At 40.9% G+C, this 26679-nt stretch overlaps 1 protein-coding gene across 30 annotated transcripts in view; it reads right to left on the bottom strand.

The window, feature by feature from the left end:
• Nucleotides 1-26679, bottom strand: part of DTNA (dystrobrevin alpha) — a 355063-nt gene that overhangs the window by 19765 nt on the left and 308619 nt on the right. For 20 of the 30 annotated variants that reach the window (XM_081790787.1, XM_081790789.1, XM_081790788.1 and 17 more), the window contains 5 exons: nucleotides 21711-21798; nucleotides 19541-19638; nucleotides 14945-15058; nucleotides 6221-6317; nucleotides 4428-4448 (listed from right to left, as the gene is read on the bottom strand). In XM_081790787.1, the coding sequence (XP_081646913.1) occupies nucleotides 4428-4448; nucleotides 6221-6317; nucleotides 14945-15058; nucleotides 19541-19638; nucleotides 21711-21798 (418 nt within the window). Of the gene's footprint in view, nucleotides 1-1807; nucleotides 4449-6220; nucleotides 6318-14944; nucleotides 15059-19540; nucleotides 19639-21710; nucleotides 21799-26679 lie in introns of those variants that run through there. The other 10 variants (XM_081790791.1, XM_081790798.1, XM_081790801.1 and 7 more) reach the window with 4 other exon arrangements.

Here is a 26679-nt window from a genome sequence, read left to right as displayed (position 1 = left end):
ATATATAGATCTAAAATTCCTGAGAGGAGAGTTGATTTATGGAGGAAGGAAAACATACATCATACTTGGCAAATTTAAAATAGCTTGCTTCCTAGTGAATAGATGAAAAATTCATTCTGCACTCCATCCTCTGAGCCCACTCAACCTGCTGTTGTATCAATTTTTAAGAAGCCTGACAAGATCCATACATTTTCTGATTTTTTCCAGGAAGTATTTTGGTTTCCACTCGGCACCAGAAAGGAGGGAGGCTTCAGGGAAGGGACCAAATGTGTAATTGCTGAACCAGCACTGCCTGGAGACACGGCTGAGCAGATGACCAGGGGACACGAGTGCACAATCCTCCCCCTGACTGAAAAGCCTACCTCTCAGGTTTGGCTGGGAATGCAGCCCTGTCAGCCAGGTTTGACTCAGCAGCCGGAGAAGGTACAGCAGAGTAGCGTTTAGCTATGTCCAACCCTCTTTTCACCCTCTCTTCCAGTTTGAGTTCACTGACTATCATCATAGGGATTGCTGTGTACAAAGGGCTGTGGGGGTAGGGATGAGGTGACTAATCCTAACTGGTCAGGCAGGAGGCATCACTTAACTTGAGTCTTAATAGTGGAGATTTCCGGGCAGAAGAAAGGTCGTATTGCCAGGAGAGAAGAATATTCCAGGTCTTAGAGTGTCATGAGCGAGGGAAGAGAAGAGGAGGGGTATTGCAGAGAGCGCGAGGATGCTCCAGGTTTGCTGTGGGGAGTGAAGAGGGCTGAGGCTGGTCAGGGGGTGGTTTAATCTGAACCAGAAGGTCATCTCCTAAGGTTTTCAAGTAAAAAAAAAATAATTTTTACTTTCCTAGAATGAATTGACTAAATCCCTAATTTTAAAAAAGTTTGTGTGAGAGAGAGCCTGAGAGGGTATGTTTTGAACACTGGATGCCAGTCCTAATATTGTAGTTGATTATTTATGATGTGAATTGTCCCCCCACCCCCCACCCTGCCAACACCATCCCATTTCTGATTGCTTCACCACTCCACAGAATACCCACCAGAGAAGATGGGTGAGGGAGATAAAGGAAGGTGAACTGATGCTGATAAAACTCGTTACTTCTGGCCCGCTCATATTCCCAATGTGTTTGGGAGAAGCAGAAACCTGAGAGACCATGATTTCCCAAGTTAACTGGGCCTCCAGTTATTAATAGAGAAGAGAATGGGGGCAGGAGATGGAATTTGAAATGATGTTTCACTTTTCTCCTCTGACTGAGACACTCTTAGTTAACTGGAAGGAAGAGAAGTGAGTGTGTGTGTACATGCACGTGTGTGTGTAAAATAGGGGTCAAATCACAAAAGTTTACATATTGTTGGATGTATGTGTATAAACATATACACACTTTTATACTAATATCTGACATGCATATAGTATTTTACAAAGTTCTTTCACATCCATTAGCTTTCAAAATCTCCCCCCAAATCCTGTGGGCCATGTATTAGCAGTCTGTTTGAGATAAATTACCAGGAAGTTAACTGGCTAACTCAAGATCTTACAGGTATGAGAGAAGAACAGGGACCCTACCGTCCGGTCTAACACCAGTCACCTTTCTGCAAAAATTTTTTGAGACCTTACATCCTGAACTCAAAGTCAGGATATCTGGTTTTAGATTGGGACATGATATTGGAAACTGGAAGTCTATCAGAAACTCTGAAACATACTGTCATTGCAATTATACCCCAGCTGCCTTCATTATTACACTTTTTATGAGTGTTCTTTTTATGGTTCCTCCAATAAATCTTAAAAATACACAAAGAAGAAAGAGGGTAGGATAATTTTGATGCAAGTTTTGTAAAAAAAAATTTATTGCTTATGATACCATAATCATCATATTATATTACAGGCACTATTTTTTTTTAAATTCATGTTCTCTCCTCAAGGGGGATAAATTCATGCATTATCTCTAACAAGAAACAGAAGTAGGAATTATATATACCAGTATCATAAAATACATTGAACCACAGAGACTTATGATAAAGCAAGTAGAGGTTATTAAATCAAGCACAATTTGTTGTGTGCAGTGTCTTAAATCTGATTTTACAAAGAGAATGTCCCCAAAGGGGTAAGGCTCATAAATAAAAATAGAATTTAGAAGCAGACGGCAGACTAAAACCTCTAAATTCTCTCCTTAGATCATGTTATACCAAGTCTATATATTTGAATGGCATATGTTTCTTTCCTTGTAGATCTGCCTGCTCAGGATTGGGACATACAGGGTTCTGTCTTTAATTTTAACTGAAGGTCAGTATAATAATCAGCCACTTAACATCTGCTGCTGCATTTGTCCCGTTTATTATTCAGCACAAATTCTCTAAAGCTCCGAGTAAAGACTTCTTTTTCATATTTTATGCCAACAGAAATTTTGGTCCCCTGAGAACTGGTATTTCTGTCCCGATAAAACCACCAATTATGTTTTCCTTTTTTTTTTTTTTTTTTGCCTCATTGCCAAAAAGCTCAGAGGAACACCCTTGTCTCTTATGATTAGCATATTTGCATTTTCTCTTCGTTAGTTTCTGATCTTTCTATATTTATTTTATGAAGTCATTGCTGATGTCTTTTGTTGGGAGCTGCCTTGGATCCTTTTGGAAAAGAGGCTTGACTATACAAGCACATCAATAAATGAGTAAGACAAGCAAATTCTCTCCCCACCCAGACATTGCATTGCTGACATCTGAGCGTTCCCGATGATGGCCCTTTAGAACCTAGGCAGCGGTACCCAGCTGAGGGCTGACTTTCAGAGATGCAGCCACTGTTGAGGGCTCCGTGGGAGGAGCTGGAAGGAAAGGAGGCGGTAATGCTCTATGGGTGCTGCCATGGTTTGGCTGTTTGCAGCCATGGGTTTATGAACTTCCTGGTCCACACAGCCTTTCAAGAATGTGTGGCCTGGGGAATGGTGGGAAATGGGCCCCTGAGGGAGATGGCTCAGCAAGGCTGATGGACTATAGGATGATTGCCCTCTCTCCACTAGGTGTGAGGTTATATTTGAGCTTTTTTCCCCTTTTTTCTGTGCACATGCTAAGTAAGAGACAGGAAAGGAAAGAGGCTGTTTGCACAGAGAAGCAGCACAGCAAGGCATTTTTCTCTACCATGATCTAAGTGCGCTGGAACTACAAGAGCAATGCCCCATGTACGCCTTTATGGGCAATTAGACAGGCTATAAATGTGCGTCCTTCACCAAGGGGGACTGTCTCTCATTAAAATTTGACTTTAGTAAAGCAACTTTTTTCACAAAATACAAAATAGTGTAATACATTGTCTTTATTGTCTGACATTACAGATTAGTTTTACACTTTCCTTTTTTACAGACCGTGGGAAGGAAGGGTAAAACTGTGTCCAGCATTTTGCAAACGTTCGTTGTTACACACAAACACACACAATGAATAACAGGAAAGAGAATACAGAAGAATAAAAGGTACGTTGAAATTGGACAGGCTGTGGTTCTAATCGATCCATGGAAATGATGTGAAACTTCCTGGTGAAACCAGCAAATGGGATATAGCGTCATACACGGTTTGGTACGTGCACCTGAAATTAAAGTTGCTGTTCTTTTGCTTCTGTTTTGTTATTATTATGTTTCGAGTAGGCTACTCCCTCTCATGGCTCTGAACCGGACCACAGGGTCAGACACAGGGTTCCAGTTGAGTGACTACAGTTAGAGAATCACAGTGTTCCTGCTTCCAGAGAAGATGTATGCAAGGGCCTTGTGAACTCCCGGAGCGGAGAGGTTCTTGGTGATAAGAGTAGGGCTGAAAGTTACCCATTCTTTTGAGATTATTACGAACCAGTGGTAGGGATTCCGTTCTCAAGAACTAAACAATGGGAAATGAGCAGATACTGAGGACAGTGTTTCTCCTGGACTGAACCCATTTTGGTGACCAGGGGGGAACAGGGCTTAGTAATTATGCAATGAAAAGAGATGTAACTGGCTGATTTTGTACAAAGAGGTCACACACCTTTCCAGTAAAATGGAAACTGAACTAAATGAGAGGATGCAGAGAGGTTAGCTTGAGTGCTGTATATAGCTTTAGTGGCCAGAGTGGGTGTCTCTGTTCAGAGAAGGGTCTGATCAATAACCCAGAAAAGCATGAGACTGGTTGGAAACTTAGACCCCTGGAGCTGTAAAAAGTCTCCAACACATTATGATTTTTTCCCCCTCTTCTAAAAGGTGTAATGGCTCTTCTTTTGATGCCCACAGTAGTAACAGTTATTAAAAAAAAAAAAAGCTAAATTTTATATGTCTCAATTCAAGCACTACATTGAAAAGGAAGCAAATTAGTATGATTTTTGTTCTCTTTCCAAACTGAAGCGTGAACAGACATTAGAGGCAAAAGCAATGGGAAAAACGGCAGGATGGCAGGCCCCTCCATAGTTAGTTAAGACCTGCAGTAGGGAACATAACTTACTCCCTGCTTCAGTTCTTCTTCCTACAGAAAGATTGAATCAATAACAGTTAGGTTACCCAGGGTTCCAGGCAGAACGCGTACACAGTGTGAGGGAATGCAAGATGGGGGAAACATCAACACGGCTTCGGTGGCGGCCTCTCCTACCTCAGTGACTTTAGTCCCAGGTCTATTTAGGTATGTGAGACTACAGACCATCTCATTCCTTCCTATGTCCATCCTCCTTTCCACACGATCTATCCCTCTAGCCTGCTGTTTATACATCCTGATAGAACAGACTGTGCTGGGTTAGGCCAGGTCGATGCCAAGATGGCTGACAGTAAATAGAACCCCCCCACCCCCACCCCCACCCCCACCCCATTGCTGTGGTGACAGAAGCTATAGGAATATAAGCAGTGGGCTATTTTCAAGGTTTCCTGTCATTCAGTGAAGGGAAAGATGAGATCGACCCTCTTCATTTGGTATATTTGAAAAGGAAAACTGAAAGAGCTTTTCTGGATCATCAAATGAGACAACAGGGCAGAAACAGTGAGAGGCTATCCATTATCCAGTCCTGTCTCAATATATATAGTACAACAAAAACTGAGTTCTACACTTTACATGGCTAATATACTGAAAAGTAAATTTTGTTTAGTGAAGATAAAGCATTCCCAACACTGATGGCAGGAAAAGTTGTCTAAGGGGGGGAAAAAAAAAAAAAAGACCAAAGGAAACCAAAGAAGGAAGTGTTGCACTTATATGTAAGTGTGTGCCCAGTGCTAGGACACAGTAGGTTTCAACAAATATTTGTTAAATACATAAAAGAAAGATAGGAAGGAGGAAGGAAGAGAGAAAGAAAGCAATGAAAAAAGAAAAGAAAAAAAAGGAAAGACAGAAAAAGAGGAAGGGCGAAACAGTAAATGATGGTGTGTCGGGGATGCAAGGGATCCGGGGACTGAAAGGATGGACGTCTGTCTCACAGACGAGCTGCCCCAGGGACCGGGCAAGTTTCAGTATCAGTTCCCGCCTTTGGCATATCACAGTTCCAATCCGCAGTGGTTTCTGCTTGTCTACCTCAGGCGGGATGACCACCTAGCACTGACACCTCTCCTGGGCCGACTGTGGCCATGTGACCATAATTAGCCTACTTGTGACTTGACACGTGGTTTAGTATATACTGAAGAAGGGGATAGGGGTTTATGAAATGGAGAAGGCCACTTCCCAGTGAAACTAACAGATTACAGCGCTCTGCAGAGGACTTCCCTGGATCATCTTATTAAACACTCTACCCGCAGAGAGCTAAGGGGGTATTCCTGTTTACAGTTCGTACTTGAGAGTCATGGAAGTTACGTGACTTGCTGCTAAAGCCTCACAGATGAGAGAAAATACTTCACTGAAATGATCAGTTAGTTACTCCTCTTAATAAAACTATAATCTCCAAAATTATGGCTATATCTTCATCTTGCAGAAGCATTAGCTTCTCACTTTATTCAGAACTTCCGAAGCTATTAAATGTACAATATTCCTGAATAAATCCAGTTTTAGTACTTTCAAGGACATAGGAACTGGAAATAAGCCAAGAAGTTGTCCTATGAGGGTCCTCAGTAGTCTGGTTCCAAGAAATGGATAAGAATGAGCCTGATAACTGACTGCTATCATTGGACATATCTAAGAAAAGATCCTACATCTGGGACTGAAGCCGTATCTTGGGGAAAATCACATATAGTAATTGGAGAAATCATTGCACATTATGTGTGAACGATTTTTACAAATGCCATAGTCACAGGTCTAGGAAATATTTATTTGAAATGTCTTACCTTTAGTAGCTTCATGAGACCTTCTAACTGGACCATTAGCTCTCTCCGGCTCTCCTGGAGAGCAGACATTCTCTGTTCCAGCTCGTCCTTGCGCTGTCTAAGAAAGAAGTAGTCATCATCAGAACAGCATTCAACCCACTGAGCTGATCACACTTCCAAGTCTTGTGACACTAGTAGACCGCCAGAAAAAGGGCATCTCTGATCTCTGATGTGGTTTCCAGGCAGGGAAATGTCAAATGAACGAACAGTTACAGCTTGAGGTGTACATTTGTTTGTTAGAAGTCATACCAAAACACAGATGAATTAAAATCCTCTTGGATATACTTCCCCTTCTACCCTGAATTAACCAGTCAATGAAATCTTTTCTGAATGCTTAGTATGTTAGGGCCTTGTGCGATGCCATTGGGCTCCCTTAAGACAACAAACAGAAACCAAACTGTCACCGAAAAAGGTCAATCCCACAGATCTTCCGAAACCAAGGACGCTTCTGTAAATCTCAAAGGGCATACCGATTACCCTAGTATTTGGAAATTGGAGTTTGAAAGTTTATTTTTCATTTCTTCCATTCTTAGTATGCAATATGGTACCTTTGAGAGGTGAAATATTCATAGTACAGAGTTTTTATAGTCAATTGAAGTTTTCTGATTTGGGTTTGACTTTATAGGAGTTCCTACACAATTGTTCCAACTGAAAATAACCTGTAAGATGTGTGTTTGTTTAATTTTGTTTGTTTTGCAGAACTTCTATTAAACTGTCAGCAAGAATGGAAACCACAAAGGACAATCTATACTCCATCATTTATATTGACACTGAGAGGTACCAAGAATATCTTTATTTATTTTTTTTTTTTTAATTTATTTTTTTTTTTAAAATTTTTTTTCAACGTTTTTTATTTATTTTTGGGACAGAGAGAGACAGAGCATGAACGGGGGAGGGGCAGAGAGAGAGGGAGACACAGAATCGGAAACAGGCTCCAGGCTCCGAGCCATCAGCCCAGAGCCTGACGCGGGGCTCGAACTCACGGACCGCGAGATCGTGACCTGGCTGAAGTCGGACGCTTAACCGACTGCGCCACCCAGGCGCCCCAAGAATATCTTTAAAAGAGGGAAAAGAAATGAAACAGTATGGAGAAGAATATTAATGGTTCGTATTTCTGATGTATATGTGTACTTTTCAAGTCAATTTCAAATCTATCATTTCATGATCATTAGTGAATAATATACACAATTTCCCCCCCCGTGCTCCAAAGGCTTCTGTCTGAGTTTTAGATATTGGAACTTATATTTTAAAAATGTGTGACTGCTTTAACCATGTGTTAATGTATGAATGGATGTGCCTAGTCTCAATGGCACAGGCATAAGATTAAGGGTCACTGTAGCAGAGACTCTGAAATGAAAAACTGACAGTATGAAAATGTCACACTGACTTAGGTCAATGACTCATCCAATTGAAAGATATTTTGGGGGGAGCACAGGTTATGGATATAAATGAAACATTCCTAATTTGCTTTGATTCAGGTTTCTCTAATGAATTATGAATTTAAAATTTATAAACATCCCTCAACGCTTTTTGAATATATTTATATTTTTGGCTTTTATTGCCATTCAAGGCTTACTTACTCCCAGAACATTCCTTTTTCTTTTACAATTGCCTCTTTTCTGAATCCTGAAGGACAAGGGACATCATGATTTTATAGATTTTAATGGTATCTTATTTTAGTCTTTGTCTTCCTGGGCTGCAACATTCTAATTTTGAAAGTCTTACTCCATTCAAAAATATTCGTCAATGACAAATCCACTAGCTGTTTTATCTTTGACCTTGTCTGCACATGGTGTACCAAATATATCCATGGTAGGGGTTGGTAGAAGGATAGATAATGTTTCTGACGTATTTCCAGTTTTCTTCTAGATACTGTTTTGTAATTTTTGGACTTTTGGTCATAGGAGCACTTTGCGAAGAGGGTTGCAGTAAATTCTAATATTGTAGGTAAAAAATACTAAGATAGGCATCTAAAAAACTATGCGGAAAAGTTAACTGGTATTAATTTAGAATTAATCAACAATTAAAAAAAAACTTGTTTGTACAGTTTTCTTATAAGTAGTAATCTTTCAAAACATGACATCTACTCTTTCATGCATTGATTAAATTCAATTAAAAGAATTTCACGGGGCGTCTGGGTGGCCTAGTTGGTTGAGTGTCCGACTTGGGCTCAGGTCATGATCTCGCGGTTTGTGAGTTTGGGTCCCGCATCAGGCTCTGTGCTGACAGCTCAGAGCCTGGAGCCTGCTCCGGATTCTGTGTCTCCCTCTCTCTCTGCCCCTCCCCTGCTCGTACTCTGTCTCTGTCTCTCTCAGGAATGAATAAACATTAAAAAAAAATTAAAAAAAAAAAGAATTTCATGTAATAATGTCTTTATTTAATCTTCTCTATAAGTGGCTACCAAATGTGGGTCTGATTAACATATTTGTGGTGTAGCTTCCATGGTTCCAAGTGGGAACAAGAAAACAAGGACTAAGTAGTGATTTTATTTTCATAGAGCTAAATGTATACCTCTGTAAAAGGAATGTCTTTTATTTTGAGATTCTGCCTGATAATTTCTAATTTTGCGTGTGTTTTTTAAATAATATATATGATATATATATATTTTTTAATGTTTATTTTTGAGAGAGATAGATGGAGTGTGAGTGGGGGAGTGGCAGAGAGAGAGGGAGACACAGAATCTGAAGCAGGTTCCAGGCTCCGAGCTGTCGGCACAGAGACTGATGTGGGGCTTAAACTCACCAGCCGTGAGATCATGACCTGAGCTGAAGCTGAATGCTTGACCGACTGACGGAACCTCCCAGGTGCCCCTTGAATGTACTTTAAAACCTATTTTCTCTTAGGACAATGTTGGGACAACAGGCAAAATTTTAATATAGATCATATATGAGATAATAATATCAACTTTTCTGAATTTGATGATGGTGCCATGGTTATGTAAGACAATACATTTTTACATAGGAAATATACACAGAAATACTTAGTGGTAAAGGGTTATGATGTCTGCAACTTACTCTCAAAATGACTCATCAAAAATATGTATGCTATACATATACATATATACATATATATACATATATATATATATATATATATATACATATATATAAGCTTATATAGGGAGATAGAGAAGGGTGTAGTAATATGTTTGTTATCTCTAGGTGAAGTATATAAGGACATCCATTGTGATTTTCTTACAACTCTTAAATTTTTTCAAAATAAAAAGTTAAAAAAATATACTGTCATTCATGAAACTGTTGTGATAAGAGATGATGGTAATTTTAATAATATATCCCTATAGGGGTGACTTAGTCAATTGAGCATCCAGCTGTTGGTTTTGGCTCAGGTCATGATCTCACAGTTCATGACTTGGAGCCCTGCGTCGGGCTCCATGCTGACAGTGCAGAGCCTGCTTGGGATTCTCTCTCTCCCTCTCTTTCTGCTCCCTCTCTCTTTGCTCCACCCCTGCTCTCTCTCTCAAAATAAATAAATAAATACACTTAAAAAAATGTATCATCATATGGTAAAACAAAAAGTATTCAGCTTTATGTTATTTCCCAAAAATAATTTAAAAATTAAGCTGGTCTATTAAATTCAACTCTGGAAACCAGACTTACACCGGAGGTTACACTTTCATTTTTAATTAATAGAACACGAAGTTACCTTAATTAGCAAGTTGTTGTTGTTTTTTTTACATTTTATTTATTTTTGATAGAGAGAGACAGAGCACAAGTTGGGGAGGGGCAGAGAGAGACGGAGACACAGAATCCGAAGCAGGCTCCAGGCTCTGAGCTGTCAGCACAGAGCCCAATGCAGGGCCCGAACTTACAAACTGCGAGATCATGACCTGAGCCAAAGTCGGACGCTTAACCGACTGAGCCACCCAGGCGCCCCGCAAGTTTTCTTGAAAAATAATTTTATACACATTGAAAAGAATGTAATTTCGGGGGTATAAAATAAAGTGCTTATTTTTTTTGCAAGGTATAGATATGGAAATTATATGTTTTTCCTCTTTGAGATTTGTAGTGTGAAGTTAGTTCCTTCACAGTTTTAATAAATGTTTTATCCTAGAAGATGGTATTGTCTTTGCAAACACAGTTCTTTAGCTATCTCTTAATCGTTTTGCAGCTTATCCATTCATGCCACAAACATCCATTTGGCACTTTTAAGACACTGTAAATAAAATAATGAGTAGGATACAGTTTTTGTTCTTGAGCGAAAGAGGAGGAGAAAGAAGTTCAAGACGACGATGGTGAGCGTACAATAAAAATATGAACAAATTGCTGCACGCGGTAACACTGAAGAAGACGTCCAGTTCCATATGGTGGTAAAAATTTAAGGAAGGCTTGCTAGATAACCTTGCAAAACTCCCTCCAAAACTCCACCCAATGTAGAAAAGGAAAGACCTCAGGAACTATGTGGAATGTTCCAGACCTTTCTCTGCTTTATCGGTGCCTCTTGGTTGCCTGTATTCTTTTTTTCAATGTTTTTTTTTTTTTTTTTTTTTTTTTTTTTAATTTATTTTTGGGACAGAGAGAGACAGAGCATGAACGGGGGAGGGGCAGAGAGAGAGGGAGACACAGAATCGGAAACAGGCTCCAGGCTCCGAGCCATCAGCCCAGAGCCTGACGCGGGGCTCGAACTCACGGACCGCGAGATCGTGACCTGGCTGAAGTCGGACGCTTAACCGACTGCGCCACCCAGGCGCCCCTTTTTTAAATTTTTTTTTTCAACGTTTTTTTTTTTTTTTTTTTTTTTTTTTTTTATTTTTGGGACAGAGAGAGACAGAGCATGAACGGGGGAGGGGCAGAGAGAGAGGGAGACACGGTTGCCTGTATTCTTGAAGTTACTAGTAAATCTCCATGCTGGAGTAAGATCTCTGATTCATGTGAACCTGCCTTTACATTGTAATCTGCTGTGTGGACTGGACATGCAGTTCTTCCCCCTTCTATGGCTTCTATTGTCGGATTAACAGCAATATCCTTGAGAAGGTCTGTAAGGCCACACAGTGTCACCGTCTACCCCCACCTTCATCGTCAGCTCTGTCTCTTTCTGTACACCCTTTCATTCACTGCATTCTAGGTCTATAGACCTTTCATTTCCTAAAAAAGTGCCACATTCGCTCCTGCCATTTGGTTTTTGGACCTATGGCCTCTATCTTCCAGGAGACCCTTTCTCTGCTGTTTTAGCCCCTCTGCCACCCTTAATCCCTGTTCCCATTCATCCTTCATCCTTCAACTCAAACAATCCCTCTTCGTGGTAACCTTCTTTGACCACAGTGAAGGGCAGGTTGGATTATAATGTCTCTCTTTATTTTTTCAAAAAACCAACTCTTGGTTTCACTGATCTGCTCTACAGTTTTTTTAGATTCTATATTGTTTATTTCTGCTCTGATCTTTATTATTATAATGTCTCTATTTAAAAGCAAGACTCCTAATAGTCTTTATCTCAGTTTGTAATTATATTCTCATTTGTGTGCTTATTTGATTTATGTCATTTTCCTACTGGACCACACATTCTGTGGGACCAGGACAGTATCTTTTTCAATTCAACTGTGGGCATCCTGCGTTTTAGAAATATTTGCTGAATGAACTAAATGAATAATAAAATGAGGGATGATAAATCTGATAGTGGTGTAGATGGATCAGGGGCCAGGAATCAATTAAGTGAGTAATAACAGTCCAGCAGGAGATGACTAAGACCCAAGAAAAGGAGATGGAATCCACATGTGCTACTCATTGTGTGGGATCTTGGGCAAATTATTTAACTTCTGTGAATCTCAGTTTCCATATCTATAAAAAGAGTACAATAATAGTGTCTATCTCCTGGGTTTGTTACAGCAATTACCCGGGACAGTGTATTATAGAGTTTAGTGCCTAGGGAGCGTCAGATTAGCACACAGAAATGCCTATCATATAACCCCACTTGGTTGTCAGATCTGGGTTGCAAACTTGGCTTTCAGCTTTCTTGTGGCTGATGTAAAAAGGAAAATGTGATTATTTAGAAAGGTCATAGTGCTCGTACGATAAAAATGAACTGCATTAATGAAAAGCTGAGCTCTGCTCCTGTCTCCCCTCATCCATTCCCCAGCTGAAAGAAATTTCCCTGTTGGTTTCTCAATAAGAGACACCAGAAGGTTGTAATGGACGGAGAAGATCTCTGTCCAAGGAGTTCCTGTGGCTGCTGCATGTGGCCACTCCTCAGTGTGAACAAAGGCCAAAGTAACTGCGCAAGAAGCCATTGTTTTGGAGTCTGAAACGACTAAAGGATAAAAGTTAGAATACCCAAAGCAGGTTTCTTGACCTAGGATGTCAGGGTATCTGTGAAATCTCCAAGTCATGAAAATGCTTACCAGAGAATTAATGGCTTATAAGGATCTAGAGAAATAGCCTTTAAGGGAGGGCATTCCTTCTTCTTCCAGGTAGAAGAAACGTGTAGAATATGGAGGCAGTTGGGATTTAGGTGTCTCGGGCCTCAGGCCTTTAGCTTCAGGCGTGGGCCACCAGCTGACAGGGAGCACCCAAAACACTGAAGTTTTTCACAGAGACAGACTCCTTAGCATGGGTTTGGGCTCAGCTGGGAATATGGGAATGCCCACAAGTCAGGGCCAGGAGGGTGGTTAGAACTATCAGTCTATTCCAAGATAGCAATGCCAAGGAGGGAAGACGTATCAGTTGGAAAACTATCATCAGTGACCCAGGTACATCAAGAAGCCTTCCTGGACGGCATCACCCAAATGGAACCAAATACTTTCGAAAGCAAATGCTAACAGGTGATCTGATGAAAATGTTTATGAAAAATTCCTAGTCATCATCCCTCCAACAGAGAATGGGACACTCAACAGAAGAGGCATAAAGAACATTTCAGGAGACAAGGTACCTAGATGTGGAGATGAATGATCACTCCATTTCCAAATTGGTTTATTCAGTTTTGTTTCTGTGTAAGTTCGACTCACAGCTTGTGAGCTGGGAGGGCCTACATAGTCCTCGTAGGCAAATTTTCTTTCGAGCAGACACTTACTTTTATATGCCTTTGAGGATAATGATATAGAATGTCACCTTTTCCTTCTTTCCACTTTCATCCCACCTGGGTGACATGTAGTAGAACATGCAAGGACTTCTAATACATCTCCCTGAAGGAAGGACCAGAGATTATATAGTTTAAAAAGGAAGTGTTTCTGTTTCTTCCACTAAATTCTTTAGTTATTCGAAAGCATGACATGATCCTTTCACATCAAGCAGCGCCCACAAGTTGCCGGTTCCATAGATCACCTTTCCATAACTCATGCCTTTGGTGGCTCTGCCGTCTAGGCAGGTGCACGGGCCTGGAAAGAGGGAGAATGGGGCCTCCCTGAGAGCAGGCAGGGCCTGCAGCCTGGGCCAGATGTGCTGTGGTGCCTTATCATGCATGTGTCTGAAGAGCAGGGCTGGGATGGAACCCCCGGAAACATCCATGACTACAATCAATAGGAACTTGGTAAAATCCAAACATAACCATCCAGAAGCTGCTTAATTTAGTCATTTTGTCTGGAAGAAGTTAATGGCGCTCTAATGATGACAAGGGTTTCTGAGAAGAGGCATCTGTACTTGCTATAAAAAGTATCCCTCAGAGTAAGATATACCTGGAATCTGGCACTGAAACTGGAAGATGGAAAGAATGTTATATCTGCTAACAACTAAAAGTGCCTTGTGAAATAGGACATTCCTATGAAGCAATGCCTTTGAATTTATGTTTGTGCTGTTTGCTACACACATAGGTTTGAGTATGTGTCATATTTCAAGGCATGGTGCTAAGCCGGTCTGAGGTGAAGCCCACAGCCACCCCCCATCCTTTTGCACATGAGCACAGCAGGAGTCATTAGCTATTCTCTACCTTCCTGACTCTGAAAAGTGCACTGAAATTCAAGGGTGGAACCTTCTAAGGGCCTTTCAAACTCAAATGTTTTATGGTGCCGGACTAGACAACAGCAGGTGTTTTAATTCATTAGCAGAACAAGAAGGTATGAGGTCTATTTTTTAAGGTCTGCATGTGAAGCTTTTACGGACCAAGACTGAGAGAAAATCAGACTCCTTTTTTGTGGGTTACAGGTAAATTTTTAAATGTAAAAGCCTGTGATGTTTATTTAGCTGTTTCTGTGTTTGTTGCATTGATCACTTGTATCATAAACACATTGTCGATAGTGCAAATAACTAGAAAGAGTTGAGTTCAAATTTTTTTCAGTGAGAGATTTTGTTTGTAAATAATGCTGTTTCCCCTTCACTGTGTCACATGAAAGAATAAAATATACACAGCAGCTCCTTAAAACCCCCAAATCTCAGTGAATAGGCCTGTGCTATTAAAAAAGAAACAGGGGTGTCTGGGGGCTCGGTCAGTTAAGTGTCTGACTTCAGCTCAGGTCATGATCTCATGGTTTGTGAGTTTGAGCCCCACGGCGGGCTCTGTGCTCACAGCTCAGAGCCTGGAGCCTGCTTTGGATTCTGTGTCTCCCCCTCTCTCTCTGCACCACCCCCCCCCACTCTCTCTCCCTCAAAAATAAATAAACATTAAAAAAAATTTTTTTAAAAGAAAAAGCAAGCATGTCAGCAGCTATGGTGGCTAAGGACTGTTTTCTGGCTGGACGCCGTTAGACTTTTGGAAGATCCCAGTCACTTACATTTCCCAAGAGGCCTTGGGCTCCTCTCTTACCTGAGGAGCCGGAGTTCTGCCAGCAGAGTGGGGTTTTGCTGTGCCTTCTCTGGAGTGGGCTGAGAAGCTTGTTCATGCTCTAGCCGCAGCCTCTGGATCTCCTGTAAGATTTCTCTTGGGAGAGAGGAAGAAGGTAAGAAACTAGGGTCAGTTAACTTCCAGGATACCCAGGATGCTAACATCCGAGGGGGGCAGTCACCCTATGTTTGGGAGCAGAAGAAAGTCTCACTACCCAACGGTGTTTATGAGGGACTGGCTGTAGCTAGATGGGTGCTACGGACAATGGAAGGCTGACCTCAGCCCCAGCACGTTCAAACTCTGCAGTATGTTGTTGGAGACTTCAAGCTGAGTGTTCTCACCAGGACCTGATAATCGCTCTACTAAGTAACATAATGCTGCGGTAACGTGTTCAACTTTGAAAAGTGTGCTGGTTAGGAGCAAAAATATATCTTCCGATTATTTCTGATCACAGCCTGACACCATCAAGTCATTGCAGCTACCGGCTAAGAGGTGCTTGGAGGGAAAACAGGATAAATGGTGCTCATTTCACAAAACTAAATAACCCCATCCTCTCACCGGGAATGACATTCCCCTCACTGAATTTATCGGAGAAGCCCCCGGTTAGGCCAAAATTTTTTTTCTTATTCTTACCATTTTCAGCCTCAACAATGGATCTCAATGAGGGTAGCCTTGGAAGGAAAGTGCTTTTAAAAGGATTCACTGTAATTGAGTGTGTGACATAAGAGTGCGATTGGCGTGACCCCTGTCAGGGGTGAGATGTGTCAGTCTATTATTGATGTCGGAGCCTGGGCTGCCCTGCACTGAGGTGAACATTAGGCCGCCATAAAGCATAGGTGACCTATGCAAGGCAAATTATCCCTAAGTGAGTTTGAAGCCATTAAGCAAGGTTACAAGACACATATTCTTGGGGGAGGGGTCAGTCTTCCATCCAGCAAAATGCACAAAAGACAGACAATAAGAACAAAGCACTAAGGAATAAGGAATGGAAGGTGAACTTGGTGAGCAAGGGCGATGGCTTTCCATCCGAAAGGCTGATTTACAACTGTCTGCTTCATAAACACACCAGCATTAAGAAGCTCATTATCAGTTACTACCTCTCTCACGGGTATAGTGAGGAGAATGAACTATAATTCAGGGGTTTTCCACCTTTTTCTGTCCCCCTTTGGCATTCCCTGGTGGAAAACTTTAAGACAAATTTTCTATGGAAACTCAATACGTCAAATGGTTAAAAGGGAGCCTGTTCTGGTGAAAGAAAGCCCTGCCGCAAGCCCTTCTTCCCCTTCTTCAGACCTCTATAGAGATCCCAGGTCCCACAGGGCCTAAAAATCAGTAAAGCTGAGATTTCGAAGTTCTCCGCCAGGACTAACATCCTGACATTCTATGACTCCCACTTGTTCTCCTTGTCAGTTCCAAGGACAGAACCATGATGCAGCATTTAGCTTAAGGAAGGAAAAGAGAGAAGCAGCTCTGATAAGAAAAATTATGGTAAGATCTGTAAAGAGTACTGAGTTCTTAGCCTCTCCCCAGGAACTATGCTCTCCTCTTTAATCTTCTTTTATTGAATCCTCATAAAAATTGTATATAGGTCCTGCTATTATCTGTTTTATGAATAAGGAAATCAAAGCACAGGCCAGTTAAAAGACTTGCCCAAGTTCAATAACAAGTAGGTGGTAGAGGTGATTTGAACCCAGGCGGTTAGCTCCAGAGGCCATGGATATCTGACTCCCTCTGTCTTTGGTGTTTGCTCTGATAGGTTTAGCTTATGCAGGCTGTGATTTATGTCATATAATGTAAAGAGTACTGCTACTCCTAATACCAATCCCAATTAGTTCTTCCAAGTGTGCTATGAGGAAGCATTATCTTCTAACAATCATGGCTGAAAAGTCCATGAATCACCCAGAGTAGTCATGGAGTGAAGTGAGGAACTCTAACCTCCCCTGAAGCTCAGAGATCTGATTAGTGGGTTCATTGTCACCTTGGAGACCACAGGATTCCTAGGGCGAATTCCTACAGTGCAGAAGTTGACCTGGATAAGCTTCTGGGACGTGGTTCTGGGGTCCTTGGAGGGCATGAAGCAACCGGTTTAGACAAATGAGTTCAGGACGGACTAGATGCTCTTCAGGCATGGTGTGGGGAACTCTGTGGGCCATGAAAGGACTAAGAGACAGGACAAACTTCTCTTTCTGCCATCTCTTCTCATTCCCATTTCTTTATTCTCTCTCTGGTCCTACAAACACGCATTCAGAGTACAACATCCAGAAACGTCTTGGAAACAAGCAGTAAGACTGGTAGCACAGCATAGCTGGGGCCATTGGAACATCCATGGTGCTCCTAGCTGATTCTGGAATTCCGCGTGGGGGCCGATGTCACTGGGGTATTTCCTTAAAGGAGGTCCTGATTTCACCTCATGCTGAGTGGAAGCAGAGGATTTGAAGGGAAAATAAAGTGCTTTGGAGAGGTAGGAGAGCAGGTAAACACTGCAACCAAGATAAGATATTTGTGGGCTTGGGAGTTTTCACGGTAGTCTTTTTCTCATTCTAAGAACAGGAAAATATGCCAACCAAGTCTGCACCTTCTTTTTAATTTTTATCATAGAATGTGAAAAAACACTTTGACCATTTATCCCTAAATTCTCACGTCAAACTCTATAGGCATGAAACAAGGATCAGGACCTCCTCCTTTATTCAGTTTGATCTCAGAAGTGACATCAGTGTTTATGAATGGGATTCAGTGGGGGCGCCTGGGTGCCTCGGTTGGTTAAGCATCCGACTTCCGCTTGGGTCATGATCTCATGGCTCATGAGTTCAAGCCCCACGTCGGGCTCCGTGCTGACAGCTCAGAGCCTGGAGCCTGCTTTGGATTCTATGTCTCCCTCTTTCTCTCTGCCCCTCCCCTACTCATGCTCTGTTTCTCTGTCTCTCTCAAACATAAACATTAAAAAAAATTTAAAAAAAAGATTGGGATTCAGTGTTAAGACAGTTTGGTGCTCTTCTAAGAGATCTAGAATGTACACATTGCTCCCATGTTGGACCTACTCAGTATTGAGTTTGAGATCTAACTCTGTAATTAATTATTTTTCTCACTCAATATATATTTACTGAGCTTCTGCAACATCCTAACCATGGGCTTAGAACCCAGAGGCCCTTTGGCATGGTCTCTGTTCTCAAAGAACTTCCATTTCAGTCAGGGAAGAAGGAAACAGACACATAGATGCAATTATTTCAGATAATGATGTCTCACACGCATACCAGGAGCTGTGATAGAGAGCGGTTCCTGGCGCAGGAGGTAGTGGGAACGATTCGACAGGAGGACTTGTGAGGCAAGACCTGAATGATGAGAAGGGCCTGCCCATGCAGCGACCCTAAGGAAGAGCGCCCTAAACTGAGAGAAGAGTTTAGACTGTTTAGAACTTCAGAGAACAGTTTAGAACTTTAGAGAACACAGGCTGCAAGGAAAGAGGTGAGCAGGAGCACACTGAGCAGGATTTGCTGAGGCTGGCAAGGTAGGCAGGCATCAGCCCAGGTTAGACCTTGCAGACCACGGTAAGAAGGGTAGGTTTCAGTCGAAGTGTGACAGAAACCCATCAGAGGGTTTTGAACATAAAATAACATGATATGACTTGTGTTTTACACAGTGACAGGTTGGGCTGCTGCTAATGGTGGAAACGGAGTGGACAGTCTGGGATATGTTGTGGGGGTCGGCTGAGAATCAGTCTGTGTCGAATAGACAGAGTCCTGCTGATGGACTTGGGCATGGAGGTGTTTGGCTCCAACAACTGGGGGACAGTGGTGTCAGCCCAAATGCCTGATTTGCTTATTTAAAAGTTTATTTATCTTGAGAGAGAGGAAGAGAGAGCACAAGCAGGGTAGGGGCAGAGAGAGAGAGGGAGAGGGGATCCTAAGCAGGCTCTACTCTGCCAGCGCGGAGCCTGACGTGGGGCTAGAACTCACAAACCGTGAGATGATAGCTGAGCCAAAACCACGGGTCGGATGCTAACCGACTGAGTCACCCGGGCGACTTCCAAATGCCTCTTTTAGAAGAGCCTTCTGTTTGTCTCTGGGTGGCACTCAGGAGGGCCCTTCTGAATGAGACAGCTCCTTAACAAAAACAGGTGTGTTGGGGCACCAGGGTGGCTCAGTGAGTTAAGCATCCTACTCTTAATTTTGGCTCAGGTCATGATCTCACAGTTGGTGAGGTAGAGCCCCAAGTTGGGGCTGCTTGGTTTTCTCTCTCCCCTCTCCCTCTGCCCTACCCTCTGCTCCCACTCTCTCTCTTTCTCTCACAATAAATAAACTTTCAACAAAAACAAGCACGTCAGTAAAAGGGAAATGATACTGTCTAGAGAGGAAACATTAATTGCACTGATATCTCAGAACTGTATGTATGTTTTCTCATGAAGCTTTTGAAGATCTAAAATCTAAAGACGAGCTTCTCAGACGCCAATATCACTGACTAAAGACATCGTCCTTTAAATATGCATACAGCTGAAAAACCTGGATATTTTAAAGCATAACTATAAGTTTTCAGTGAACACACACTCTGATCAAAAAAGCCAGCATGTCTAAAAAGCCTTACCTGTTCTTGTTTTCTAGCTCTGCGATCAGCTGCCTCTGTTGCTTATTCGCATCAATGGTGAAGGAGATGTCAGGAGCACTTCTCTGCTGCGTTGGCTGCTGTAAAACATGTGGTTTATGCTGTTTAACATTGGGAATGGAAACCCACATGTGTGTGAGGAGACAGGAATCATGAGATATGCAGACAGGAAAGAAAAAAAACTATTTCTATCAAAACAGGAAAAGCAAATACATGAAATTGCCATTCATCTCCTAAGGACCGACTTCTCTGTGAATCTGGGGGGATGCCTCTGCGAGCAGAAGCAGAACAGAATTCTCTGGCAGGCAAACACACAAAACGTAGAAGACACAGTCTTGTAGCTTTCTGACTTGAAGTCTTTGGGAGCGATTTCATTCTTGCTGTGCTGTCCCCACTGTGACAGTTCTCTCAGTGTAGGTGGGTGTAAAAAATACTTCCCTGTTGAGATACCTCTCTAGAATTATTGTTCAATCACTGTAACGCACAATAAAAAAATGTCATGGTTTGAAAATCACAGTTAATAGGATTTTCTTTTCTTCTTTTGGTCAACATACTTATTAGCATTTCTTTATTCATGTATGTAATTTTACATTAATGGATATATACATCCTTCCTCCACATTCATGGCATAACACTCATCACTCCTGGTCATGTTTTAACAACTAGTGTATATGCAGTCACAGCTTTCTCCATTCTCTCTCTCTCTCTCTCTATATATATATATATACATATATATATATATATATATATATATATATATACACATACACAGAAATTAATCTTAACAAATTATATATATATGCAAATTTCCCTGACTAAATACACATACATATATACATGTATATATGTATATATAAATATATATATGTATATATATATATATGTATATACATATATATAAATACGGCCTATGATTATATGTAAATACATATATACATATGTATATTTATAGACGTATTTTTTGTTGTAAAATCAAAGTATTATTGTATCAAATGAGTTCTTTTATACAATACATTGATTATAATTACAAGAGGATTTAAAAAAAAAATTTTTAACATTTATTTATTTTTTGACAGACAGAGAGAGACATAGTGTGAGTAGGAGACGGGCAGAGAAAGAGGGAGTCACAGATTCCAAAGCCTGACTCGGGACTCAAACTCATGAACTGTGAGATCATGACTTGAGCTGAAGTTGGACATTTAACCGACTGAACCACCCAGGTACCCCAAGAAGATTTTTTACAACAAGGATAGATTGATTTTCATATTTCCAAATAAAGGTCAACTTTTACATATGTATGTACATTTACATATGTATATACATGTAATCACATACTGTATTTATATATGTACATGTATGTGTGCATTTAATGAAGGTTTAATTTGTCATTTTTTATAAAAACAGAGTCAGATTATGTATAGTTCCCTGCGCTTTGCTTTCTTTGCTCTACAGTACATTTTAGAAGTTCCTCAACTGGTTTTTAAACAAATTAAAAAAAAAATCACAATTAATCTTTCCACTAAAGAATGCCAAGCTTTTAAAAATGGCATCAATTGCCTACGCCCCCAGAAATGAAAAAACTCAGCCTGCTTTTTAATGTCCAGACACCTGACTGTAGAAAGATTAAGCTTGGTAAATGTCTGGCTCTCATAAAGCTTTTCTATGATTTTTTAATTGGCATTTCTTTTAACAAAGAAGTGATTTGTGTTGCTAACAAAGGATTCGGGGTCCTATGTTTTATATCCTAAATGACTTCCCGTAGCTAAGCCTAGCGAATGGCAGCTTCGAGCTGTGATCCAGGTTTTTCCTCTGATTTCAGTACATAGTTTTCTGTTTCTTGTATATACTACATATCGATAAAAGTGGAAACTTATCTGAGCCAGTTGTGGATTTGAGTCATTCCTCTTTCTCTTAACTGATCAGGAATTATCCAGACACACCGGTGTTGGGCTGGTTCAGCAGTGTTGTAACAGAATACCTAAAGCTATGATTTATGCCACACCAGACCCATAGCCGGACAGTGAAAAATAGAAGTAGAAGGCTCGTGTTTAGGTCCTGCAGGTCACACAGTAACAAGTTCTCAGCTTTGCTGTCGTCGCACCAACTGTAAGGATAACAGTGAACATGACAGACTCTCACTCAAACTACTTACAGACGAAGTGGACTCTGCTGCCAGTCTTGCCGCGTACCTGGCGATCAGTCTGTGTTCTTCATCGAGCCGGTTCGAACTCTCAAGCATGCTATTGAGAACAGAGCAAGAAGAAGACCGTGAGGCAGTGAGAAAGACGGATGGATGTATATTACCACCAGAGGCGCTTGCTATTTCAATTTTTCGGTGTAAAAATTTGAAAGCTATATGAAATCCCGTTAGGTTCACAATCTCAGACGTGGATTCATGGCACGATCTAACACGTGGCCAGGAAGTTGCGTTAATAAATCCTGTCTTCAGTCAATTAAATGTCTTACTAAGAAAACTCCAAACAAGTTACTTTTCTCATCAACATTTCTGATAAAAGAATATTTTCTCTTTTTCTGTGCTGACAGCAAGGAGCCTGCTTGGGATTCTCTCTCTCTCTCTCTCTCTCTCTCTCTCTCTTTCTCTCTTTCTCTGTTCCTCCTGTATGCTCTCGCTCTCAAATAAATAAATAAATAAATAAAACTTTAAAAAGTAATATTTTCTCTTCAGTTTTATTGCCTTTAACATTTTTACTTCCTTATTACATAAGAAATACATGTCCACAATGGGCATGTCAGAAAATATGGAAGCACCAAAAAAAACCAAAAAAACAAAAACCAAACCCAGTTGTGGTCAGCCTGCAGTGATACCTACCTCCTGGTATTCACCCTTGTGTGTGTAATCCTCCTCCTTTAGTATGGGCTGGACTTACTGGCTTGCTCTTAATGAATAGAAACAGTCAGTTTCTATTCAGTTTCATGGACAGAAGTAATGGAATGTCACTTTCAAGATTAAGACCATGGTTTCCATCCTGAGTATGATTTCTCTCTCTTGAGCTCATTGGATGGCTTGCTCTGTAGGAAGCTAGCTGCCATGTCATAAAGCAGCCCATGGAAAGGCCCATGTGATAAAGAACCAAAGCTAGGCAATAATAACCTTGTGAATGAAATCCCACACATAGACCCTTTAGATAAGATAGCAGCCCCAGCTAACAGCTTGATTGCAACCACATGACAAGCCTTGAGTCACAGGCACCATGCCGGATTCCTGACCCACTGTGGGATAGTAAATGTTTGTTCCATTAAGCTGCTAAGTTTTTGGACAATTAGTTACGAGGCAATAGATAACTAATACAAACTGTTAACTATAATATTACTACCCAGGTAACTTGCCATTTTCTATTTACTTCTAGAGCAGTGGAATTATTATTAGAGGAGTGGCTTCTAATGACATTAATGGGAATTGTTTATTGTCTCTTATAATTGTAGATTGTTAATACTAGAATAAGGATGATCCGAGTCCCTAAAAAAACTAAAGCAAATAGACGCATTATCAACTCCCCCGTATTTGAGAAGGCCCTTCACTTAAGAGTAAGTTTTGCATGCCATTAAAAAGTTTCTATGAAACATACCAGTAATGCCAATGCTGTTAACCGGCTAGATGGTTACAGTTTGGCTTATCGGTTATCATGGTGAGTACCGGGTCAGAATCAAGAATAGAAACTAGTTTCTCTCATCCTTAAATATATTCTCCTCCATTTATATTCCCCGCCCATGATTCTTAAAGAAAAAAGGTCATTACTCATGAGTATACACTGAAAGTAACACACTTCTATGCCAGTGGTAAGGTTGTAAGAATCATCCACTGCAAAGACTTGAATCCACAAGAAGCAACATGCACGTATATTATTTACATGTATGTTCACACATAAAGTAAATATGCAACCCAGTCTTTTAATTTTTGTTCAAAAGTGAGAAGGTGAGTGAACATCATTATGTGCTTCCAGAATATTAGCTGTGTCACTTCCAAATCGCTCTTCCCTGGCTGGCTGAATCCATTCCTGTAACATTGTCTCTTATCATTCAGAAAACATTCCTGTATCCATCATCTCTGTACCAGTCTATACTCCTCACACGTGTAAACTATACCTGTTGTTATCCTGAATACTTCCACTTTAGATTTAGCCCTTTTCTCTGGGCTACAATAACCACGTAGAATATTCCTGAATATCTACATTTACTAAGTCACTTCTCTACCCTCAATAAAAACTCTTCTCTTTTCCTTTTGTCCATAGGAGATAATGCATGTAAAACACATCAAGCTAATACGATGCCTAGAACACATTATTCTGCTTCTTAAGCAACCTGTTCAGATTCATTCATGATTCATGTCTCCTTCAAAATACTCCCATCCAACAACCATGTAGAGTAGGGCTTTTCAAGTATTAGCGTACATACGTATGACTCGGAGATCTTGTAAAAAATGTACTTTCTCGTTCTGTAGCTGGGGGTGATAGGGTAGGTTGCATGGGGTAGAACCTGAGAACCTGCATTCCTATGGAAGCTTCCAAGATACACTGATACTGCTGGTCTAAGGACAAAACTTTCAGTGGCAAGGATCTAGAAGATCTTGAGAATAAAATGGAAAATCTAAACACATGAAAAAAACCCCAAATGTAAACCATATAAAAGAAATAATTTTTTATGAGTATTTGATATCCATACAGCATCTACGATATTTTATAAACATTCCTTAACACAGAAAATTCTAGGTTCCAGGCTCACATATGTGTGGTACCAATCCCCAGAGATTGAGATTTCAATCAGCATAACAAAGACTTGGAGTAAGAAATAATTCTAACAGCAAAAGGTGTTAGCTCTGGAGAACTGATGCCATAAAGCAGATGTTTGTCTCTATAACACAATGTCTGTACTCTGTAGTGGTTAAAAATAATAACTGAATTTCTTGTCATCGCTTTAATAAAAAAGTCACAGTGTGTTCACTTTAAACATAAAACTACCCCACAAAGAAAACAATTTAATTTGATTTTAACATGTTTATCATTTCTGGCTGGTATTAGAAATAATATGCCTAATTTCAGCACAGTCTGTGTAGACAACAGGGCCGCTGCTCTTAGCCCAGAGCAATGATCTGTTTGCCTGAAAGTGACTTTGTCAAAAACATTTGCGTGTGTTTTGATAAATAAATAATAAAAAAAACTGATAAAAAACCTCATGATAAAAGTGCCTTTTATCATGAATGACCAGCAAGTATAAATAATATAAAGGCTACATTAAAAAAGCCTCTTGGAGATGTAAGACGTGAAGTTATGGGATCCTGTCTAGTAAGCTATAACTCATACTTCCATGCCTTCCCTCCCCCAGCCCTGAGTGAATGAGGGGTGGAGTGATATATTACCCCTTTGTGCACACAAACGATTTATGAGTCCACATGTGCCATTTTAGTATGTTCAAATTATACAAGGGTGAATGAGGCATTCCTCTGATAAATTCCATTATTTCAAGACTCCAATTACAAATAGTTGAAAATGAATGGCCAATAATCCCCAAATCGTTAGAGAAATACCGATTCCAACACTTTCTCCATCCCTGGCTATTCATTTCAAGACTTTATAATCAGTAGTCTTGCTACAAGACCATGATGAATTGAAAAGTGGCTGCTGTGTAGACTGTATTTCAGAGCAGAAAAATCTATTATTTTGAAAGCTCTCCACTTTCTACCTTAAATGCATGGCCATTGTGTGTTGCTAGTGATTCAAAATGGCATCCTAAGAAACTTAAGTGGCCTCAGCTGAGGTAGGGCCTACTAAACTGTGATTTAGCAAAGGTTTCTGGGAACCCAGGGTTTGTTCACATTTCTTTGGTTTCTCTACAAGCCTGTACTGACTTCCCAGGCAGGACAGTCAACCAAATACTAATGTGGTCTAAAGGGCAGCGGAAATACTTCTAAGTTTTCTCTTAATATTTTTCCATCTTCCTGAACAGGTGAAAGGAATTTTATCACCAGAGATTAATTTTTTAAGGCCACTGGGCCTCAGGCACTACTCTTCTATTAAAATGCAAACAGCTGAGAGGAGGATTACCGCTTGAGAAGGCATTCCTAGTCGCCCTGAAGTGGAGGTTTACTTGATCAGGTTGTTTCGCAGTTGGTTGAGAGCAACATGCTATGGGAATAGAGCCCGTTCAGGCCTTTGGGAGCACAGTGAGCAGAAGAGAGGTGGGGCGGAAAGGAGCAAAGTGATTCTGGGGCCCAAGAAGTGGTTTTAGGGGACTAACGAACGTGGAGGGAAATGAACTAACTCTCAAAGCTTCAACTGGTGTCTCTTTAACGACTGGCTTAAAAGGAAAAGATAGGAAATCATGAAATGGCAATCTTCCTGGATAAAAATGATAAAACTTACCAGGATAATGGCATCCTTATAGGGATGCCTTCAAACTCCTTTATCGACACCCTGACTTTATCAGCTCACTGTTGTAACACCAAGGCCATGCATTCTACCCTCTTCAAACTCTCCATTTCCTTCCGTTCCAATGGTCACGGGTGTGTTCCAGGCCACTGTCATCCAGAATTGTCATGAAGCCCTCTCAATAGGTTCTTCCCATTTTAGACTTAGTCTTCCCTCCAATTCATTTTGCATCCTGTGGTCGGTGATCTTTTAAAAATGAATTTGGCTGTAACATTCCTATGCATAAAATCTTTCAATGGGTTCTCAGTTTTCAAACTCCTCCATAAGACTCAGAAGGTCCTGCATAATCTAGCTTCATCCTTTACCCCTGGTACTCTAGCAGCCTTACCGGGTCAAGTTCCTCAAGAAGTTCCACATTTTCTCTGCTCTGAACGATCTCTCTGCCTCCTCCACCCGCTTCCACTTGGCCGATTCCTCATCATCCTGCTGTTGGCTTCAGCTGCCATTTCCTACCCTCACTTCCAACCTCTAAATTTGGGATTTTGCTCCTCACATATCCCACGGCATCTCACTGCCCTTATTGTACCTGTTACCCTTTGCGTTTTCATTGCTTTTTCACTTGTCTTTATCCTTTACTAAACTGTAGCTTTTTTGAGGAAAGAATGGTTCCATTTTGTCACCATTAGATCTTGAATGTTTAGCACAGCACTTGGAACACAGCAGGAAGTGCCTAAGCGT

The sequence above is a fragment of the Panthera onca genome, chromosome D3, assembly GCF_046562875.1.
Source record: "Panthera onca isolate mPanOnc1 chromosome D3, mPanOnc1 haplotype 2, whole genome shotgun sequence".
Taxonomy (NCBI): domain Eukaryota; kingdom Metazoa; phylum Chordata; class Mammalia; order Carnivora; family Felidae; genus Panthera; species Panthera onca.
The sequence above is the reverse complement of the archived record's forward strand: the minus strand, read 5'-3'. Positions and strand labels throughout refer to the sequence as shown.